We start from the raw sequence: 18,551 nt of genomic DNA, 5'->3' as shown, positions 1-18,551 counted from the left end.
GCAGAATATATATTTCAAAACACTACATAGATAAATTTTGATGAATGATCAAATTTTTGCTAAATGTTACATATGAAAATTATTACGAAACTAATTGTTATTTACATTGACCACACAAATGTAAACATGGCGGACGACGAAGTCGATCAAGGATACACGTGGGAAAACGAATATGAGAGAACTTGGTAAGAAGGCATCGTTTACGTGATTTATTAACATCACATGTAGAGCTGAGTATGTGACTAACTAATTACTTGTTGTGACCTTGCGTTATAACCAGTGAAGTATTTAAACTGTGAAAGAAAACCTTGCCCCCCCCTCCCCACCGCCCCCCCCCCCCCTCCCCCAGCGACTATCCTGACCGGTTGTGTTTTGGTCTCTTGCAGTGTAGTTATTTTTATGTTTACTGAGATTGCTGGAGTTTGAAGTAAAAGATATAGTTAACGTTGGAAAATCACCTTCAACCGCCGTCCCGAAAAAAAAAAAATAATAAGAATCAAACAAAAAATCGTGATTTTTATCTTTGAAAAATAAAATAAATATTAAGAAAAGCGTTAATTGCAAAATATGTAGAACGAATACACATTCAGTTTAGCTTGTTCCAGTTTTGCCTTTAGTCTTTATCACCATAGCCTTTTTTTTTTTTTTTTTCATATCCCTACAGCCTTATTTTAATAATGACTCACATTCAGCTCCTGTGTCCGTAGTCTATATCTCTACAGCCTTATTTTCATGACCTGTATACAACAAATTGAGGCTTTTATGTCCATGTTCTATAACTCTGTAGCTTTATTTCATATCTCTACAGGGAAGCTCTGCAAGAGGATGATGAAGGTTCCCTCCGCACAGCTGTGGATGGCATCATTCACAAAGGAAAGAGAAAACGGCTGCTGGAGAAGAAGGCAAACATCAGGTTGGGGATGGTACGTATATGATACGGAGATTTTAGAGAATAGAATTTTTATACACTGACAATATATATATATATCCTTATTTTTTATTTATGTGCCAGATAAAACATGTCACTTATTTTTTGTTACTTAAAACTTTTCTTTTTTTGTTTAAAAGTGATTAAAAAGTGGTCATGGTACAAAATCCTCCTTAGTGAGAAATCTTTATTCTCCTTATAAAACACTTTTGCCACTTCCAGTCCTCAAGTTCAATCAACAAAGTTGAAAAACACGTAAGTCTAATCCGTGAACGTGTTCATCAATACATATTTTATTCTTATTTAAATTATCATTATATTTGTAGATGCGGCATCTATTTCTAGTACTTGACATGTCGGAGTCTATGGAAGATCAGGATCTCAGGCCTAGCAGACTATTGTCTTCTCTAAAGGTCAGTGGGTCATTGTGGTACGTAATGTAAATAATTTCAGATGGCCCAAAGTCTTGTGACTTAGACTCGGCCATATTTGATCTGGGGATTTATTAGTCTGCTTTTCCAAATGTCTGCTCTAATCTTTTTATTGATTATTTCTGTAGTTGCTGGAAAGCTTCATAGAGGAGTATTTTGACCAGAACCCCATCAGTCAGCTGGGGGTGATAGACACCAGAAACAAGAGAGCAGAAAAAGTGACAGAGCTCGGAGGTGGGTAAAGAACGTAGAAAGATTTTGGAGTTTTGTCTGTGTTCATGGGACCGTTTCTGAATGAGTAATGTTGTCCTAGCTAATGTACACTAACTCCACGGGGACTCTTGCTGAATGGAATCAGGTTAATAGACTAACATGGCCGCTCTTGTCATTGATTAGGATGGAGAAGCTAAGTTGGTGATTATATGAATATAACAAAAAGTGAAAAGTTTTCACTCTGTATTAGAATGTGGACACTTTGAACACTTCCTTGTCTAATTTCTCTGAAGACATGAAAAATTGGAGAAATAAATGAGTCGTTTGAAATTTATTATTCATATTACTCCTACAGGTTAAAAAAAAAAGATTCAAGTGAAGGAGTGTTTTTTTTACAGGCAATCCCAGAAAACATATCCAGCTAATACAGAAACTAGCAGTGAAGCCATGCCAGGGAGAGCCATCTCTGCAGAACAGTTTAGAACTTGCCATGCAAACATTACGGTATGTTTCATATTTAAAGGGGCATTTTTGTTTCATAAATTGTCTTAAAAAAGTGAGTTTTGTGACTTATTATTTGTCTGTGATATATCCATTTTAAAACCTTAGTACACTTTTAACACATTGTGCTGGATACACTTACACATTGTGCTGAATACACTTACACAATGCACTGGATACACTTACACATTGCGCTGGATACATTTACACGTTGCGCTGGATACACTTACACATTGTGTTGGATACAAGTACACATTGTGCTGGATACACTTAAAGAGATGTCAACATGACCATTTCAGACACATGCCTGGTCATGCCAGTAGAGAAATTCTCATCATCTATGGAAGCTTGACAACTTGTGATCCTGGGGACATCTATGAAACTGTTAAGGTATGGAAATTTATAACCCACCACAACAATGTTTAAGTATGTAATCAGATGTATAGTTACTGAAATCCTTGAACACTGCTAATTAGTCATTTGAAAACATTTCATTCAGAATCTTCCTCCTTCCTAGAGCACTTTGTTTATGTTCTGTTTCAAGTACTTTTTTTGTCCCATTGTTTTTCAGCATAAGTAGTGGGCAGTTATCAGTTTTTTAATCATTAATTTTCTAAAAATTTACTATAATTTTGCGATGCAGAATCATTGTTATCTACAGCTCGACAATTTTTTTTTTAATTTGAAGAGAAACTTTTTAAAGATTGTTGTTAATCATAACTAAAAAACAGATTTGTGAAATATTTTGTCAATCAGACTGTTTCCATTTGTTTTCAGTCTTTGAAGGAGTTAAACATCAGGTGCTCCATCATTGGCCTGGCTGCAGAAGTACAGATATGCAAAAAAATATGTCAAGAAACTAAAGGTAATAAATAGCAGTAGCTGCTGTGAGGAAATATCACAAATTTGAAGAAAAATTAGATTATCATATATATCATGATTTGTTTAGCGTTAAAGTTTTTAATTTGTGCAATTAGAAATGCAGTTTTTATTCATTTATTTATTTATTATTATTTGTTTAAAAAAAAATCCCAGATCTTTTGGTACCAACACCCACAAATTAACCAGCACTACCAGAGTCGATGAAAGTAAGTGCTAGGTATTGCTTTGTTGGTGCAAAATAATTGTATGATGAGTTGGTTAATTTGTGGGTTTGGTGGCTAATATAGGTGTTAGTGCTTAAAGATCTGTGGGTAGTGTTAGGAAATGCCTAATCCATCTATAAGGCCTGCCATACCTGCCTTTCTTAAAGCAACAGGTGGGGGAAAGGGGGGGGGGGGGGGGGGGCAAGTATATCTCCTGTATGGAGGCTATTCACCCGCACCTGATAAACATCAAAATATTGGAGGTAATTAACTATTTCAATATATAGTTGTTGATTGAAGAAAATATTACTTTATTGTTATGTGTGAATTAACTTTTATAATTGTCAGGTAGCTATCATGTTATACTGGATGAAACCCACTTTAGAGACCTTCTGACCTATCATGTGACACCACCACCAGCCAGGGTAAGTCCAGGCTTTGCTCTAGTAGTCTATAAGGTGTCCCTCAATATCATTTCAAAACAAAGTCAATAAAGATAATTACTGTCATGGAAATGTGGAAATGACAAAGTATGAGCAAGTTTTGACGTGGAGGTTTCACATTATACTCATGTTGAGCAACCTTAAGGCTTTATTTTAACTGCATCCTACATATTGTATGCCAAAAATTAAGATTTTTTTACTGTTTATTATCAAGACTTGCTACAACTGCAAACTTCAAACTTTTTCACTCCATTTGCAGGATTGGTGAAAGTGAATTTGATCCATATTCATAAAATTTATGCCTCTGTAATTGTCACAAAATTCTTTTCCTGGTAAAATTTGAAAAAGTAACGGATCAGGGATGCATTATTCGTCAATATTTGATAAAAAATATTCACAATAGCTCCTGTGGTTATTTTATAATTATTCAGATAACAAATGAATGTTGGCCTAGTGTGTATGGAATATCTTTTTTTTTCTTCCAGAATAATGCAGAATCTTCTCTAATAAGAATGGGTGAGTAAATCTTGTTACAAATTCAGAGGTCTAAAAAAAATTAAAAAAAACACCAGCTAGTATATTTATGCATATATGTATCCAAAACACACAGTCTGTTTTATTCAGTATTGACCACTTGAGACCTGTTTCTAAGTACTAGGAGTAGCATGAAAAATTGTACATTTGCCCTTTTACATTTTTGGATACAGATATTGAATGTATCTGTGTATGTTCTGATCAGTGTGTATGCTTTCCTCACATCTGTCGTTCACCTTTTAACTGATAAAATAATTTTTGCTTTTATAGAAATATTTTGTGTGGTTTTGCTTGGTAAAAAGGCAAGATCCTTATGAAAAATCAGCATACAGTAATTGGTTTCCTGTTATGTGCATGTCTATTTGCCTTCCTTTTAGTTTGATATCTAATATAATCACCATAATGATAGTAGGCAGGTGTCAAAAAAAGGTGTAAATAAAAGTGCCAGATGAAGGCATTTTTAGTACTGATATATGTAAGCAAGTGCCTTTCTCTATCATTAAAAACGTGACTGAAAACAGCTTCAAAAAGTTGCATAATGCAATATGAAGGTGTGGTTTGTAGTGGAGCCAAACACTACAAGAGTGGACATATATAGCTAAATTTAAAACTAAATTTCAAACAAAGGGGAGGGAGGGGCGTCCTCTATTTGAATTTAGAGCATAGAAAGTACATATTGAGTGGTATTTATTCATTCATTCATTTTTTTTAAACCTGCACCCTTTAGCCTGCCAGCTTTAAATGTAAACATGTCGTATTATTACGCAGTTTCACTAAAAGCATATAGGTTACACAGGCTACATCTGCATTTGGGTCCTTCCCGAACCCTTTAAAAGTTATTTAAACTCATTTGAATTGATGCTTTGCTTTAAGTCATTGGAGAGATCATTCCATATTTTTGGCCCAAGATATGACAAGGATTCTTTGCCGTATGTCATTGTGTTAAATCTGGGTATACTAAGTATGAACTCACAGGCTCTCTGATTATGATAAAGTCACCATAAAAGCCAATCTTATCCCTATGGTGTCTCATCCTTTGCTGTAGAACAGTATAAATTATCTCCCCAGTCTTTCTGGTGATGATGATGATGATAATTTCAGCATAAAAGCCAATCTTATCCCTATGGTGTCTCATCCTTTGCTGTAGAACAGTATAAATTATCTCCCCAGTTTTTCTGGTGATGATGATGATGATAATTTCAGCATAAAAAGCCACTATGATCCTTATGCCCCCCCCCCCTCCCCACCCACCCCCCCCACCCCCACCCCCACCACCACCACCACCACCACCATTGTAATATTAAGTAAGTTGAATGCTGTTACGTGTAGATTGGCACTTTGTGATTAGAAAATGTTATTGTAATCAGGTGGTCAGCCAGGATAGGTGAAGTTGACCCAGGATTCTTCCTGGCAACTTAAATACCTGTTTTTACGTGTCCTTTATGTTTTGTTGTAGGATTTCCTCATCACCAACTCTCTGGAAACAAAGAGGAAAAACCAGCAATGTGCATGTGGTGAGTAGTGTATTTATTTATATATGATCTGGGTAGACAGACTGCTGTGCAATAGGTTTTGAATGTGTGGGTCATTTCTGGTCCAAACTAAAGAATGTGTGGGTTATTTCTGGTCCAAACTAAAGAATGTGTGGGTCATTTCTGGTCCAAACTAAAGAATGTGTAGGTTATTTCTGGTCCAAACTTTATAATGTGGGGTCAAGACCATTATGTCATAATTTGAAAACAAATGGATGTCACAATTGCTCTAATGCCAATGACATAAAGCTACTGTGTTTAGTGGAAATGGGCATCTTTTGGTGTTTGAATTGGAAACTGGTCAGTTTTCACGAAATGTTTTGTGGTGTGGGTATTCTCCCAAGTTTCTAAACTTGTGTCTGAAAATGACCCTTATGAATGTGCATACTGATCCAAGGTATCTAGATTTGAGGCAAATAATATGATATCTGATTAAAATAGATACTAAGAATTTATTGTGTATATTAGCTACATTGTGTTATATACATAAGTTTTGGGAAAGCCATGCTTCAGGATATGGTAAAAACTTGAAAATTTAGTCAGTCTTGAAAATTTTTTCAAAAGACATTTCTCCGCTGACATAATTTTTTTCAGTTAGAATATTAAGTCAAACTTGAAAGTGGGCTTCTTAATAATTTTGAAAAGTTTGTCATCTAATATGTCCAACTCCGCTTCAGGCATTTTCAAATATTATTTTATTTTTAAGTGATGAAATGTTCAACTTTTTACTGTACTTAATGGGCTGCTCTCAGGGCTTTTTTTTTATATCTTAAACCACGGCTAGCGCGTAGAACAAAAGACTCGGCCGTGCTGTATGCGACATACAAGCACGTCATGTACGAGTGCGTTCCACGGTCTGTTGCACTACTAGTGTAGTAGCCAATCAGAGGCCGTGGTTTAAGCCAGATACAACACTCGTCGCCGAGCTGTACGTGAAAATTACTCGTGTATTGTCTCGCCTGCGGCTCGCCAATACACTCGTAATATTTCACGTACAGCTCGGCGACTCGTATTGTATCTATCACTTATTGTCATTTTTCATAGCGTGGTATGCATGAAATAATCTGCTTTTCAACATGTAAAACTCGTTTTCACAAGGCTGATTTCCTCGACTAGATTTGGCTGCACCTGGGTTTTTTCATTAATTCTCCATGTGTTCTCCATGGATGTGTGAATGTTTGAAAAATTTTCACAGGATCTTGCTAACTTACATCAGGCCCGTAGCCGGGGGGGGGGGGGGTTCGGGGGGTTCGAAAGAACCGCCCCTTTTGCTGGGAAAAGGTCCACTCTGAGTAAAATTTGATCTATGTACATGAAGTTATTATGGGAAAAGGTCCACTTTTTCAGAAAAAGAACCCCCCTTTTGAAATTGCTGGCTACGGGCCTGTACATATTTGTTAAAAGAGCTTTAAAGACAATTATCTGGTTTGACTAATTATTACTTTAAATAGGGGTAAGGGTGAAACACAATTGTGGCATTAAATATGAACATTTAACAGATAATTTCACAGGATCTTGTTAACTAATTTGCTGAAAGAGCTTTAAAAACAATTATCTGGTTTGACTAATTATTACTTAAAATATGAGTTAGAGTGGAACATAGTTGTGCTAATACGAAAAAGTAACACATGTATAGAGAGGTTCAACTTTATTTTAGACAAATACAGGACAGACAAGTACAGCACAGAAGTTATTATATATATATATATATATATATATATATATTCTATGTTATTGTCTATATGTATCTATTCGCTCTGCCGTTGGTAACATCTGTTGCTCACCCTGTAAATGCTAAAGTAATTTTCTTTAATTTATCAAGTGGCCTAGTGGTCAGAAGGACAGGTTCCTTTTTAAAATCAGCATGGTCAAATTATTTTTATGAAAGTGATTGATTTTCTTTCCTGTATGTATTTTGGTGTCGTTGGCCTCGTAAGTGCCACACCATATTTTTGTTCTCTTTGCCCAATAAGGTCAGAAACCTCGTTATTTTGAATAATTATAAAGTAACCATATGAGCTAAGGTAAATATTTTAACCAAATATTGAAGGAATAATGCACCCATCATTCATTCCTCTTTGAAATTTTTGCAACAAAAGGAACTTTGTGGAAATTACAGCTACCTTTCGAATTTCATTTGCACAAGTCATGCAAATGGAGTGACTGATCAAGTCTTGACAATTGACAGTGGAGATTTCACACGATACTGATGCTGAACAAACTTAAGATTTAATTTTAACTACTTTATGCCTAAAATAAAGATCTTTATTTGATGGTTACTTTACAATTATTCAAAATAATGATGTTTCCGAACATTTTTGGTCAAGTGTGTGTGTGTCACCTTTGAAGTCTAGTTTCTATTTCTCAAGATATCTGAAAACTTTAACCTTCCCTTCTTCTTGGGTAACTACCAAATCGCCATCATGGTTGATGGCCAAGGCCCAAGGGTGCCGCAGATCATCATCTCTGGTCACCAAATACTTGACAAAATTTCCCTCCGCTGATACAACATGAATGCAGTGATTATTATGGTCTGCTACAAAGATATTATTGTATCTGTCCGCGCAGACACCATACGGTTGGCCCTTGTTGTTATCAGGACCCAGCACTGTGTAGGCGTGCTTTGGTTCGCCTGCGTAACTCAGGATGTGGACCTGAATTGGAAAAAAGAGAGAACATAATTAATAAGGCTCGACTGATTATATCGTCCAGTGGGAAATGAATGGCACAGTCCGGGGCAAGTGAAAATGCTTATGTGATTTGCTTGTCTGAAGGGTCTAGTGAATTTAGCGCACAAATCTTTGCAAGAATCTTCCTTTTTTTTTGGGGGGGGGGGGGGAATAAGTGAATTCGAATAGCTCTTTTTGGTCAAGAAAAAGGAATTCCAGACAAGTAGCTTTAGGCAAACAATTAACTGAATGACTTGTGCCCATAATATTACATTTTATTTAGTATATTTTGTACACAACGTTAAGTTCACGTGCATTGCCAAAAAATTGACCAAAATCCTTCTCTCTGGCAGCAGAAAAAATGGCTTAAAAACTGCACCCTTTTCAAATTTCAAGTTCTAAAGTTGACCTACTTATCTTTTCTCCAGTCAATAAAACACAGAAGATAAGGAGAAAACATCTGTACTGTACAGTACAATAATCATCTTTCAGGAAATAGCGTATCAAAATTCTGTGGCATTTCTTTCGGTTATGCTATTTGAAACTACACTGTGGCATTTGGTTGGGTTTAGTGGCAAACATTTGACATAAGTATTTGCATAATAAATCTTTAACGCATGGTCCTAATTTCAGTAGTTAATTAAATTGGGGTAACTTTTTTTGGTGTGGATTATATATTTTTTAGTTAATTTGATTAAAATTTGCACCCAATACAGCAAGATGCATTTTATACATTACAACAGCCCTAAATTATCAGTTTAATTTTTAAAAGCTTTGTATGTAATATTTTCTTTATTGATTATATTTTAGTCTTGGCTGGGTAATTTTTGGGCCATTTAATAAACATTTCAAAGTCGGGGTTCCAGTTTGCTTTTAATAGCAAAATAATTTTTAAAGCATGTCTTGTGATTGGCTTCAATGATTTTAACATGTCATGTTAAATTTAAACTGCAGTTATATGTAATGAATGTCCGTAGTAAGAGAGAAAAAGAAATGAAAGAACAGACTTTTAATAAAAGTTGGGGAAAAATTTATACCTGAATCTGAGACAAATCTCCAACAACTAGATCACCAGTGGACATATACGCCACTGAATAGGGCACAGCAAATATCTCCCTGCTCTTGTTCTCCTTAATGGTGGCCGTTTTGGTCAGAAGGCCTTTCGTGTCAACACTGAAAATACTGATGCATTTCTCTGCATGCTGCGCTATGGCAATGTGGTTGTTCAAGTTCAATGCAACACCCTGAAGGGAATGAATGTCCAGGGACTGTTGTTGTTCCCATTGTGACGTCAGCGACATGACAGCATTGTTACCAATGTCAGTGACAACTGTGGTGCCATTGGGAAGATGGCAGATGCCAATGGGATTCTTCAGTGGGGTCCCCGAAACATCAACGATTTCTCTCTTCAGCTTCCCTTGTGAGGTGAAGATGCACAGTTTCCCTGGGTTTTCATTCACGATCACGTACTCGTTATCTGGGCTGACCGAGATACCAGTCTGGAAATTACATCCAGAATCAAACTCTAAGATGCACTCTGCTTTGGCTTGCAGTTTTGGTGAAGGTGGAGGCTGCATGGGAACTTGAACCTCTTCCCAATCGATTTCCACCTTCCCAAAGGCCATTCCTGTTTTTAGGTTGGTCTCAAATTCCTGACTTGTTTCAAGTTTGAATTGTGGTTGATTCGGGAGGCTGTCATCAAAGGATGTGTCTTGGAGATTCTCGAGTCGTTGACTGAGCTCAGGTTTTAAAAGGAGCACTTCCAGGGGGGAACCTTGCTGGAGAATATTTTTAATGATCTGCAGCGCATCTGCAAACAAAGTATGGTTGCCATGGTGATGGTCACGTGACACAGCCAATATTGCCTGTTGTTTGCAGACCTCATTATCAATTTCTTCTAGAAGTTGATTTTCTCTAAATAACACGATTTTCCTGAGACCCTCTGCCCTCTGGTGTATAATAGCCTGGATTTTCTTTTTACTCTCCTCAAGCTCTGCCGCCATTTCAGTCAGCCTCGCAACTTTTTCACTCTCATTGTCATGCCTTCTTTCTAAATCCTCCACTTTGTGAAGCAGTTTGGGTTTGATTACTTCAAAAGCTGCGGGAAGTGAGAGAGATTTGTGGTCATCATGGTCCAGTGCCTTGCAGTCCCGACAGATTGGTGTCTGGCAAGGCAGGCAGTAATACTTCAGCAACTGGTCCGTGTGAGTAGCACATGGGATGGCCTGGTTTGCTTGGATCTCTTTTTGGTACTCTGCCAACCCTAGCTGCTGAAATGTGAGGATTTTGTGATCTCTTGTTAGCTTTGTAGCGCAGTGGTAAACTGCACATTGGGAACACAAGTAATCCTGGCAACTGATACATTTTGAAGAGGCATCGTTCACCTGAAATGAACCATGAACATTCTTGGTTATAATGGTGAAGAGTGATCACTTTGGTTCTTATTTATTCATTTACTCTTTAATTAAAATTATTTGATTTAGTGATTAATTTATTTCCGCACTACAACATTTTAAATGACTCTGGCCCAGCAGATACAATGTTTGTATAATCCAATAATACTGCTACATACTAACTTTATAAGTGAATTTAGAAGAGACTGGACTTAAGATCGGGTTAAGGCTATGGACAGGGTTAAACAAAAACGCCTACAAGTACATGACTGTCTTTTCATACATATTTGAGATAAAAAATGCAACGTTGGTTTCTCAAATTTTTCCTTTTGCTTAGCACCCAAAAACACCTTTCGATGCCTGTATATAGGGCTCAAAACTCCGAGACAAAAAAATATTTAAACCCAATTGATGGCCCTGGACTGAAGCCCATATACTTGTTGTCACTTATACCAATTTCCTGATAAGATCTTGTTCAGGGATGAAGTTAACGTCCTATACCTATTGCTAGCTCACCTCAAAATAGAAAGATGTTAAATGGACGGTAAATGCTGTGAGGTGCTTATGCTTAGCAATGAGATATAAAGTTAAGGTGAATGTATTTAATGTTTCAGGGTATTGTTATTGTTATTAAACAGCATAAAGGTAGGCATTATTGAATAATTAGAAATTAATACAGAAAATTAATTAGAAAAACCTAATTTTCATTTTTTTCTATCATAAATCCTGCCTGCTACCTTAATAAGGGATGGAATGATATGTGTGTTGTAAGAATTTTTCATGTTTGATATTCATGAACAGTGAATAATGAAAGTTTTATGATTATTATGTTTCTCAAAAATTTTTATAACTGAAATATATATAGCACTTTGCAACATGTACAGTCACAGTGTTACTGATATGTTAGAAAAGACGTGAACTGAAACAGGATTTTACTATGCCAGTAACACAAACAATTACAAAGTTTCTTGGGGTCAACACATTGTCACTGGAATCATGTGACTGATTTGACAGGCCCTGTTTTTTTTTCCCCTCGTTGCTTGATATAAAGGATAATATTAGAAGTATTCCAAAGGAATAAAACAGTTACTGACATTTTAATCTAGTGTGCACCCCTTCTCCATCATTAATTCCTTAAAACTCTGTGTATAAGGTTTATGTGACTGCATCAATTCCAATTCACTTTTGTTGGACTCCGTAATTAGCAGATGACAATTCAATTCACGGCTGCCACATTGTAAAGGCTTGGTTTATAATCCAGTAATTTAACCCTTTGAAATGTTATCTGTTATTTGAATTGACATGAGGTGATATTATGTTAGGAGCTCTGTATTTAAAGGGCAATTTCTGAAGTCTTTTTAATGAGGTGTACTCATGAGCTATGAAATATTGACTGAGTTCCTATGTAGGCACCTTTTCCTATATATACTATTGTGTGTTATTTCTCCAAACCCGTATACATTGCCTTTTTTGTTGACCAGCTGTGTGACGTCACGTGCAATCCACCCATCAAATGTCTAGGTTTACTGAACAGATTTTACCATCTTTGAATTAAGTTTGTTGTTGTGGTCGTTGTGGATGATGATGATGATGATGATGTTGTTTATATGCATATGTACAGTGTATGTATAGAGAAAAACCTACCTCCCCTCCCTTTTTCACTATTTCACAAACTACACACTTTCTCTGTCCCGAAGCAGGGGATTTGTTGTTCAGTACACCTTCCACATAATAGTTTCTCTTGAATCCTTCCTCCACCTTATCAGCGGGCATTATAACCTCGTGTTTACACACACTGCACTTGAATGGCAGTGCCCGACCCAAATCTCCGTGAGGGAGAGTGGAAGTCAAACAGTGCCTGCAGTACGTGTGTAAACATGGAAGGATGACAGGATCTGTGTACTCCCGTTTGCACACAGGACATTTGAGAAAATCTGAGGTTTCATCTGCTGAGGCGGCTGCATGTGCCCCTATGCCTCCCTTGCTCTCAGAAGCTGCCATTAACTGATCTTCCTTTCTGTTTTGCTGTGAACGACCATGACCTCTGTTGACCTGAGATGTTGACCTAGATTTGGCTTTGTGGTAGCATATCTGAGCCTGTAAACAATGGCTGAATAATTATGCCATGTTGGATAGATAAAATCACAGTATCCCTCTCTATGTATACAACAAAACTGTTTTCAATTTATTAATAGATTTATTTGTCTGTGCTCCGTTTTAAATTGATAAAAATAAATGACTGTGTGATCACATATACATGTAGGCTGCACCTTGACACAGTATAACTATTTGGTTTTTTGCTCCAAAATTATTCATAGAATTATTCATACATGTATATTATTCCAGTTTGCGGAACAAACTTAACAGTTAATCATGATCAGTGGCTATAAATATTATAATATTAAATATTAATAATGTATTTATAATTTAAAAAGTCCACCCATTAGCAGAAATTAATTGCCAGGAGTTGATAGAAATTAGCATTTATAATTTTTAATAATAAAAAAATAGTATAACACTACAGTAACTCCTTTTTGAATACCCAGTGCCTACAGCATTTAGTTTTATAGCTCTTTCAAAAGACCATAAATCTTTTGCACTCAGTGGCATATGAAAATCGAGAATGAGCTGAATGTCAATAGCTATACTAATTGCAGTGCTGTGGGCATCAGCTGGTTCTATAGAAAGTACGTGTCCTACATAATGTGTATTTGTTGCCAAAATAGATAGTCTGAAAGGTGCATTCTGTTGATATAACGCACTGCCAAATAAGATATTGAACTTCATCCTAAATTCATTTTCAAAAGTGACACCAAATTAATTATATGAAGTTCATGACAAATTTGTGAGATTTATATGATGAAGAAAAAGTTATTATTTTGATTTAAAAAAATGCTTTCTGTTTGGAACCAACTTTTTATGGGACCTTATTAATAAATGGTGAGAAAAACACTTGAATCACTCTCAGCCACCTTAATATTATTTTGTACTGTTATATTATGGTAATGGCTTGATCATTTCATCCTGGAAAAATTATTAATTTCACAGATACTGTATTTTTATAAGTAATAAATTCTTAAAATAAGAACATTCCTGTTGAGTGGTAGGAACAAAATTGAAAGGCAGAATACTTAATAGTTCTATGCTAAACAGTAAAAACACCAAATTGCTAGAAAGAAATGTATTTTTTAATAATTCCTAAATTATGTATCTGAAAAATTGATAATTTTCCTTGGTTGAAACGATATTGGGGCCATTACCATATATCTGCGTATTTCAGTTATTCATAGAGACCTCCCACTAAGACACATTCTAAGTAGGGTGTATTAAGGATTTTGCACAAACATATGTTAAACCAGAACTTTGTACAAATTGTAGTTTGTCTGGCTGACATTGAAACCAAAGCAGATAATGTCAAACAAATTGAAGAGATAATTATTCTCTCTGTAATAATTAGCAGTCATTCATTTATTCACAGGCTAAATCTCAGTTTTCATACTGTTAATGAAGAGCTAGGGGTTTCTATTTTTTCCTATTTTCTGAGATATTTCTATTTTTCTTATTTTATTAAAAAACAAACTCCAATTTTCTCTAGTTTATGGTATTGAAACATTTTCTTGTTTTTTTTTATTTATTTTCTTTCAGCTTCTGACCTTTGACCTACTGCCCAACTTGAAATACACTTTTGCAAATATTCTGGCCCTTGTGTCTCCAAACCAAGAGGAAATTCACATATAGTTATTTATAATTGAACTTGAATAAGAAGTCATGTCAAATCAAGACTTTAAAAAATACAAAGGGATATTTTTTCAAAATATATCTTGAAAAACTGCCTATATTATTTTATTTTATTTTATTTTATATTATTTTATTTTATTTTTCATTTCAGTCACCTGGACAGCCAGACATTCCAAGGGTTTCGCAGTGGAGGATATTTCTGTCCACAGTGCAAGAGTAAATACTGTGAGCTGCCAGTAGAATGTAAAGCCTGTGGTGAGTCCATTTTTTAGTTATCCATCTCAGTCTGCCTAATATCCATCTGTTTGTTATCCATCCACCTTCTTCTTCATATCCATCAGTTTGTTTTGCACCTCTCTGTCTGTTATTCATCAGTTTGTTTTCCTCTTGTCGGTCTCATATCTATCCGTCTGTTGTCCACCTGTCTGACTGACATATATCTGATTGTTATTTACCTGTCTGCCTGGGAGTGGTCGATCTGTTCATCTTCCCCAGCTGGTTTCCATTCTCCCAGCTGGAAAGCTGTTCTCACAGTGCAGATCCCTTCTCCCATCTGGCATAATTCAATCACGTGGGAAAATGACTCAGTGAGATGAACAGCTCAATCTGCCTGCTGTAACAATGGCAAGGGAGGTACCAAATAAAAGGAACTAAACATATTTTTAGAAATTTGTTTTACTTTGTACACAGACACAGAAGTTGATAGTTTTTTTACTTTTATTGAAGATATTTGATATGAATGCATTCATGCTTCAATAGAAGGTTATGTAATCTGTGTGAAAAATTAAAAGTAGTCGTGAGGTGAGAGGGCTCTGGCTCTATTTTAATGGCTATTCATGAAGCATCATTTCTTTATATATTTTCTAGGGTTAACACTAGTTTCGGCTCCACATCTGGCCAGGTCATACCACCATTTGTTTCCACTAGAATCGTACAAGGAGGTGCAGGATAAATCTTCAGTTTTGCAGAGGTGAGATGCCTTCATGTGAACCATTTTGTTAAATTAAACAATCAATTTAAGTCACTATATTGCCATTTTTACTCTATTTTTGTATGTAAAAAAATCTACATATATCTTAAGTGTATCAGATGTGGAGTGGCGTAACTTTTTTTTTTTTTTTTTTTTAAGAAAATGAAGTGTTGAATTGGTTGACTCAACTTTATTGAACATCTGTAATTAGGCCATTTCAGAATTATGGAACTGTAAGCCAGGATCAGTAGTTATTGCATTGTTAACTTGGACAATATTTTTACAAAAAAATGATCAGTTATGAGTATGTATTAAATAAGCCAACCTTCCTCAGTCAAAGGTAAGCCCAGAAACTTAGGGCTTAGTGTGAGACAGATTTCTAAATAAACTGATGGGTTTATTTATTGTAGTTTGCCATATGGTTGTCAGTCTTAATAATATGAATTGAATGTCATGATTTTCTTGAAATTACAAGAATTAGTACAAATACAGCCTGTTGGCCTTTTTATATAAACAACATTTTGTATTTTTAAATCAAACTGTAACTAATTGAAGATTTTGTTCTGGTTTTCAGTCACTGTTTTTCCTGCCAGGCAGAATTCACAGAACATCCCGTAAGTAGAGATTTGTTGAAGGTTAATTATATTTGTAGGTGAAAATTGTTTTTAAAAAAAAGAAACAAAGAACACCTGAAGAGCATAGACCTGCTGTAAAAAAGGCAATTGCAGAGACTGTGAAGAGTTACATCTGATTCTACATTTCCTACAAATACTTCTCATCCAAAATTTGATTCTAATACTGTATACATGTATTTTGTAATCATTTAGATGCTCTCAGTTTGTCTGCCAATAGCTGTATATTTACATCTGTTAACCTTTCAACAAGTGTTATAGAAGAAAAAACACGTATCCCCTACACCTTGAAGGCAATTCCCAGCCCAAATGGTTCAGTTAAGTTTTAAGAGGGTCTTATTGGGAGGGGGTAATGTTCACAGTTCATGGGAAATAAAATCCTCAATTCACAAATCACAGAAAATATCATGAAGCAAAAACTGTAATAACTTTGTTTCATGAAAAACGAATAATAATAAAAAGCTGCATTCATGAGTCATTTGAATCAGGTCAAGATGTGATGTATACATTTTGTGTAATAATTGCTTATTATATTTTTGACTCCCTACACCACCACCACCCCCCTCCCCCCCCCCCCCACCTAAAATTTTTGTGGTAATTGTTATACCACATACCCTCCAGTATATAAAAATTCCACATGCAACAATTAAAAAATGATATTAGATAGACGTATAAATATTATGCAAAATGTAAGTGTTTTGTCTAATAGTAGCAAATTTATTTAAAAGAGAAAAAAAACTGCTTGTAAAATATCCATATATTAAACAAGGTGCAGGGATAAATTTGAGTGCTTTGGGTGCTTTGTTCAGCAATGCATTCATGCATGTTTGTTTATTAGGTGTTGGAATTGTTTAATATGAAAAATAAAATATTAAAAAAATTCTTATGATAAATTAATTCATCTTGTATTTGCAGGTGTATGTCTGTGGACGGTGCCAGAAAGGGTTCTGCATTGATTGTGATGTCTTTATCCATGAAGCTCTCCATTCTTGCCCAGGCTGCTCTGGGTCCCGTCACACACAGGAACGCCAAATCTCAGGGACACTTCTGGCCGGGTTAACAGGGAAATGACCAAAATTGGTCTTCGACACTTGATTGTTAGACCTTTTTGTATAAGAGCAATCCTGCAGGCAGTTTTGGCAGGGTTAACAGAGAACTGACCAAAATTGGTCTGAGACACTTGATTGTTGACCTCTTTTTTTGTATAAGTTTGAGCAATCTCAGGGGAAGCTCTGGCAGAGTTAACAGGGGAATGACCAAAATTGGTCTGAGAAACTTGATTGTTGACCTCTTTGTACAAGAGCAATCTCAGAGGAAGTTCTGACAAGGTTAACCGCTCACGTTGGTTGTACAAAGGACATATCTTTGACACTGATCTCTGGACTGGTCAGCAAATAAACAATTGTGTCCAGTCACTCCTTTCATTGTCAACCAGTGTGCTTGCATTTGCTCAGCCAACTGACACCTAGAAAACTTCTGGCAATGGAACAAGTTGTGTCTAAATCTGTTTTGTTGAACTTTTGTCATATGTAATCAATTAATTTACTCCTCGGAAATATTTCAGTTGGCATGGGAATATTCCAAAACATTTCATTATAAGAAACAGTACTATAGATTTGGAAGCTATCACAAAAAAATTATAAATGTTCTCTTTGGTGTCAGCTTGACTTGACATTTTGAATTCATAAGTAGTTGATTGCAACAGACACATTTTCTGCTTGCATCACAAAATGTTCCAATCCTGCTGTCCAAGAGGGAATCTTGATATTCACGTTACCCCCCCCCCCCCCCCCCCCCATAACACATCACTAGTGGGTCAATGGCTAGACATCTGTTGACCATCACTAAAGGCGGTACTCTGGTAATGATTATTGTTATTTTAAGTTGGACCAACAGTGATGTAGCTCAGCCAACGGTTTTAATTCTGTAGACTACCATGAACCCTCTCAATGTCATCAACAGATGGAAAAGTCACACGTTTAATGACTTTTATTGATACAAGTTCACAGTCATTGTAACCTTGCAAAGTTAAATCTGCTGTATATATGTAGGCAACCTTGAACTACTATTGAAGGTCACTAAGTATTATTGTTACGTTTTTCACCCGAAGAAACCAAGGCAGACGACGTTGCTTTTTCTTGCAAATTCACTTTCTGTTTATTGAAACTAAGTAACAGTCAATGACTAGTAAGTAGGTGCTCTAAATCTAAGTCTGAAAACGTCAGTGCTCTGCTAATAGTGATCTAACGCTGCTTTTATACTAATACTGCTACTCTCTCCATAGTCTGAGAGTGCGCCCCTACCGGTATTTATACACCTCTACGGTCACTCTCTGTCCGTCTTCAGTTGGCTATTTTCAGCCATGCACTATTTGACACCCCCCCCCCCCCGGGCGGTCATTTCCAGCCCCCTGTAACTGGTCATTTCCAGCCACCTGTAGCTGGCCATTTCCAGCCACCTGTAGCTGGCCATTTCTAGCCTT

At 36.0% G+C, this 18,551-nt stretch overlaps 2 protein-coding genes across 2 annotated transcripts; one reads left to right on the top strand and one right to left on the bottom strand.

Moving 5' to 3' along the window:
- Window positions 1–23: 23 nt before the first annotated feature.
- LOC106157241 (general transcription factor IIH subunit 2) lies at window positions 24–17,718 on the top strand. The gene is made up of 14 exons (XM_086994940.1): window positions 24–185; window positions 809–923; window positions 1,255–1,341; window positions 1,488–1,593; window positions 1,971–2,076; window positions 2,373–2,463; window positions 2,851–2,938; window positions 3,507–3,583; window positions 4,087–4,117; window positions 5,592–5,649; window positions 14,619–14,722; window positions 15,335–15,437; window positions 16,012–16,051; window positions 16,985–17,718. The coding sequence occupies exons 1-14, from the start codon at window positions 64–66 to the stop codon at window positions 17,138–17,140; spliced, it is 1,284 nt and encodes a 427-aa protein (XP_086851066.1). The 5' UTR covers window positions 24–63; the 3' UTR covers window positions 17,141–17,718.
- On the bottom strand, window positions 7,315–12,782 carry LOC106157240 (tripartite motif-containing protein 2). Its single transcript, XM_013532832.2, has 3 exons — window positions 12,374–12,782; window positions 9,374–10,720; window positions 7,315–8,321 (listed from the first exon to the last, which is right to left on the bottom strand). The coding sequence occupies exons 1-3, from the start codon at window positions 12,728–12,730 to the stop codon at window positions 8,025–8,027; spliced, it is 2,001 nt and encodes a 666-aa protein (XP_013388286.2). The 5' UTR covers window positions 12,731–12,782; the 3' UTR covers window positions 7,315–8,024.
- Window positions 17,719–18,551: the final 833 nt, after the last annotated feature.

This window comes from Lingula anatina, chromosome 9 (assembly GCF_051362555.1).
Source record: "Lingula anatina isolate TDL-2025a chromosome 9, LinAna3.0, whole genome shotgun sequence".
NCBI classification, from domain to species: Eukaryota; Metazoa; Brachiopoda; class Lingulata; order Lingulida; family Lingulidae; genus Lingula; species Lingula anatina.
The sequence above is the reverse complement of the archived record's forward strand: the minus strand, read 5'-3'. Positions and strand labels throughout refer to the sequence as shown.

Excerpts from the sequence above, each read along its gene's own strand:
- LOC106157241 (XM_086994940.1), top strand. The coding sequence starts at position 64 with ATGTTACATATGAAAATTATTACGAAACTAATTGTTATTTACATTGAC. Across the intron at positions 186-808 it reads AACGAATATGAGAGAACTTG|GGAAGCTCTGCAAGAGGATG; the intron begins GTAAGAAGGCAT and ends ATATCTCTACAG. Across the intron at positions 14,723-15,334 it reads AGTAGAATGTAAAGCCTGTG|GGTTAACACTAGTTTCGGCT; the intron begins GTGAGTCCATTT and ends TATATTTTCTAG.
- LOC106157240 (XM_013532832.2), bottom strand. The coding sequence starts at position 12,730 with ATGGCAGCTTCTGAGAGCAAGGGAGGCATAGGGGCACATGCAGCCGCC. Across the intron at positions 10,721-12,373 it reads TAGTGAAAAAGGGAGGGGAG|GTGAACGATGCCTCTTCAAA; the intron begins GTAGGTTTTTCT and ends GGTTCATTTCAG. Across the intron at positions 8,322-9,373 it reads GAGATTTGTCTCAGATTCAG|GTCCACATCCTGAGTTACGC; the intron begins GTATAAATTTTT and ends TTTCCAATTCAG.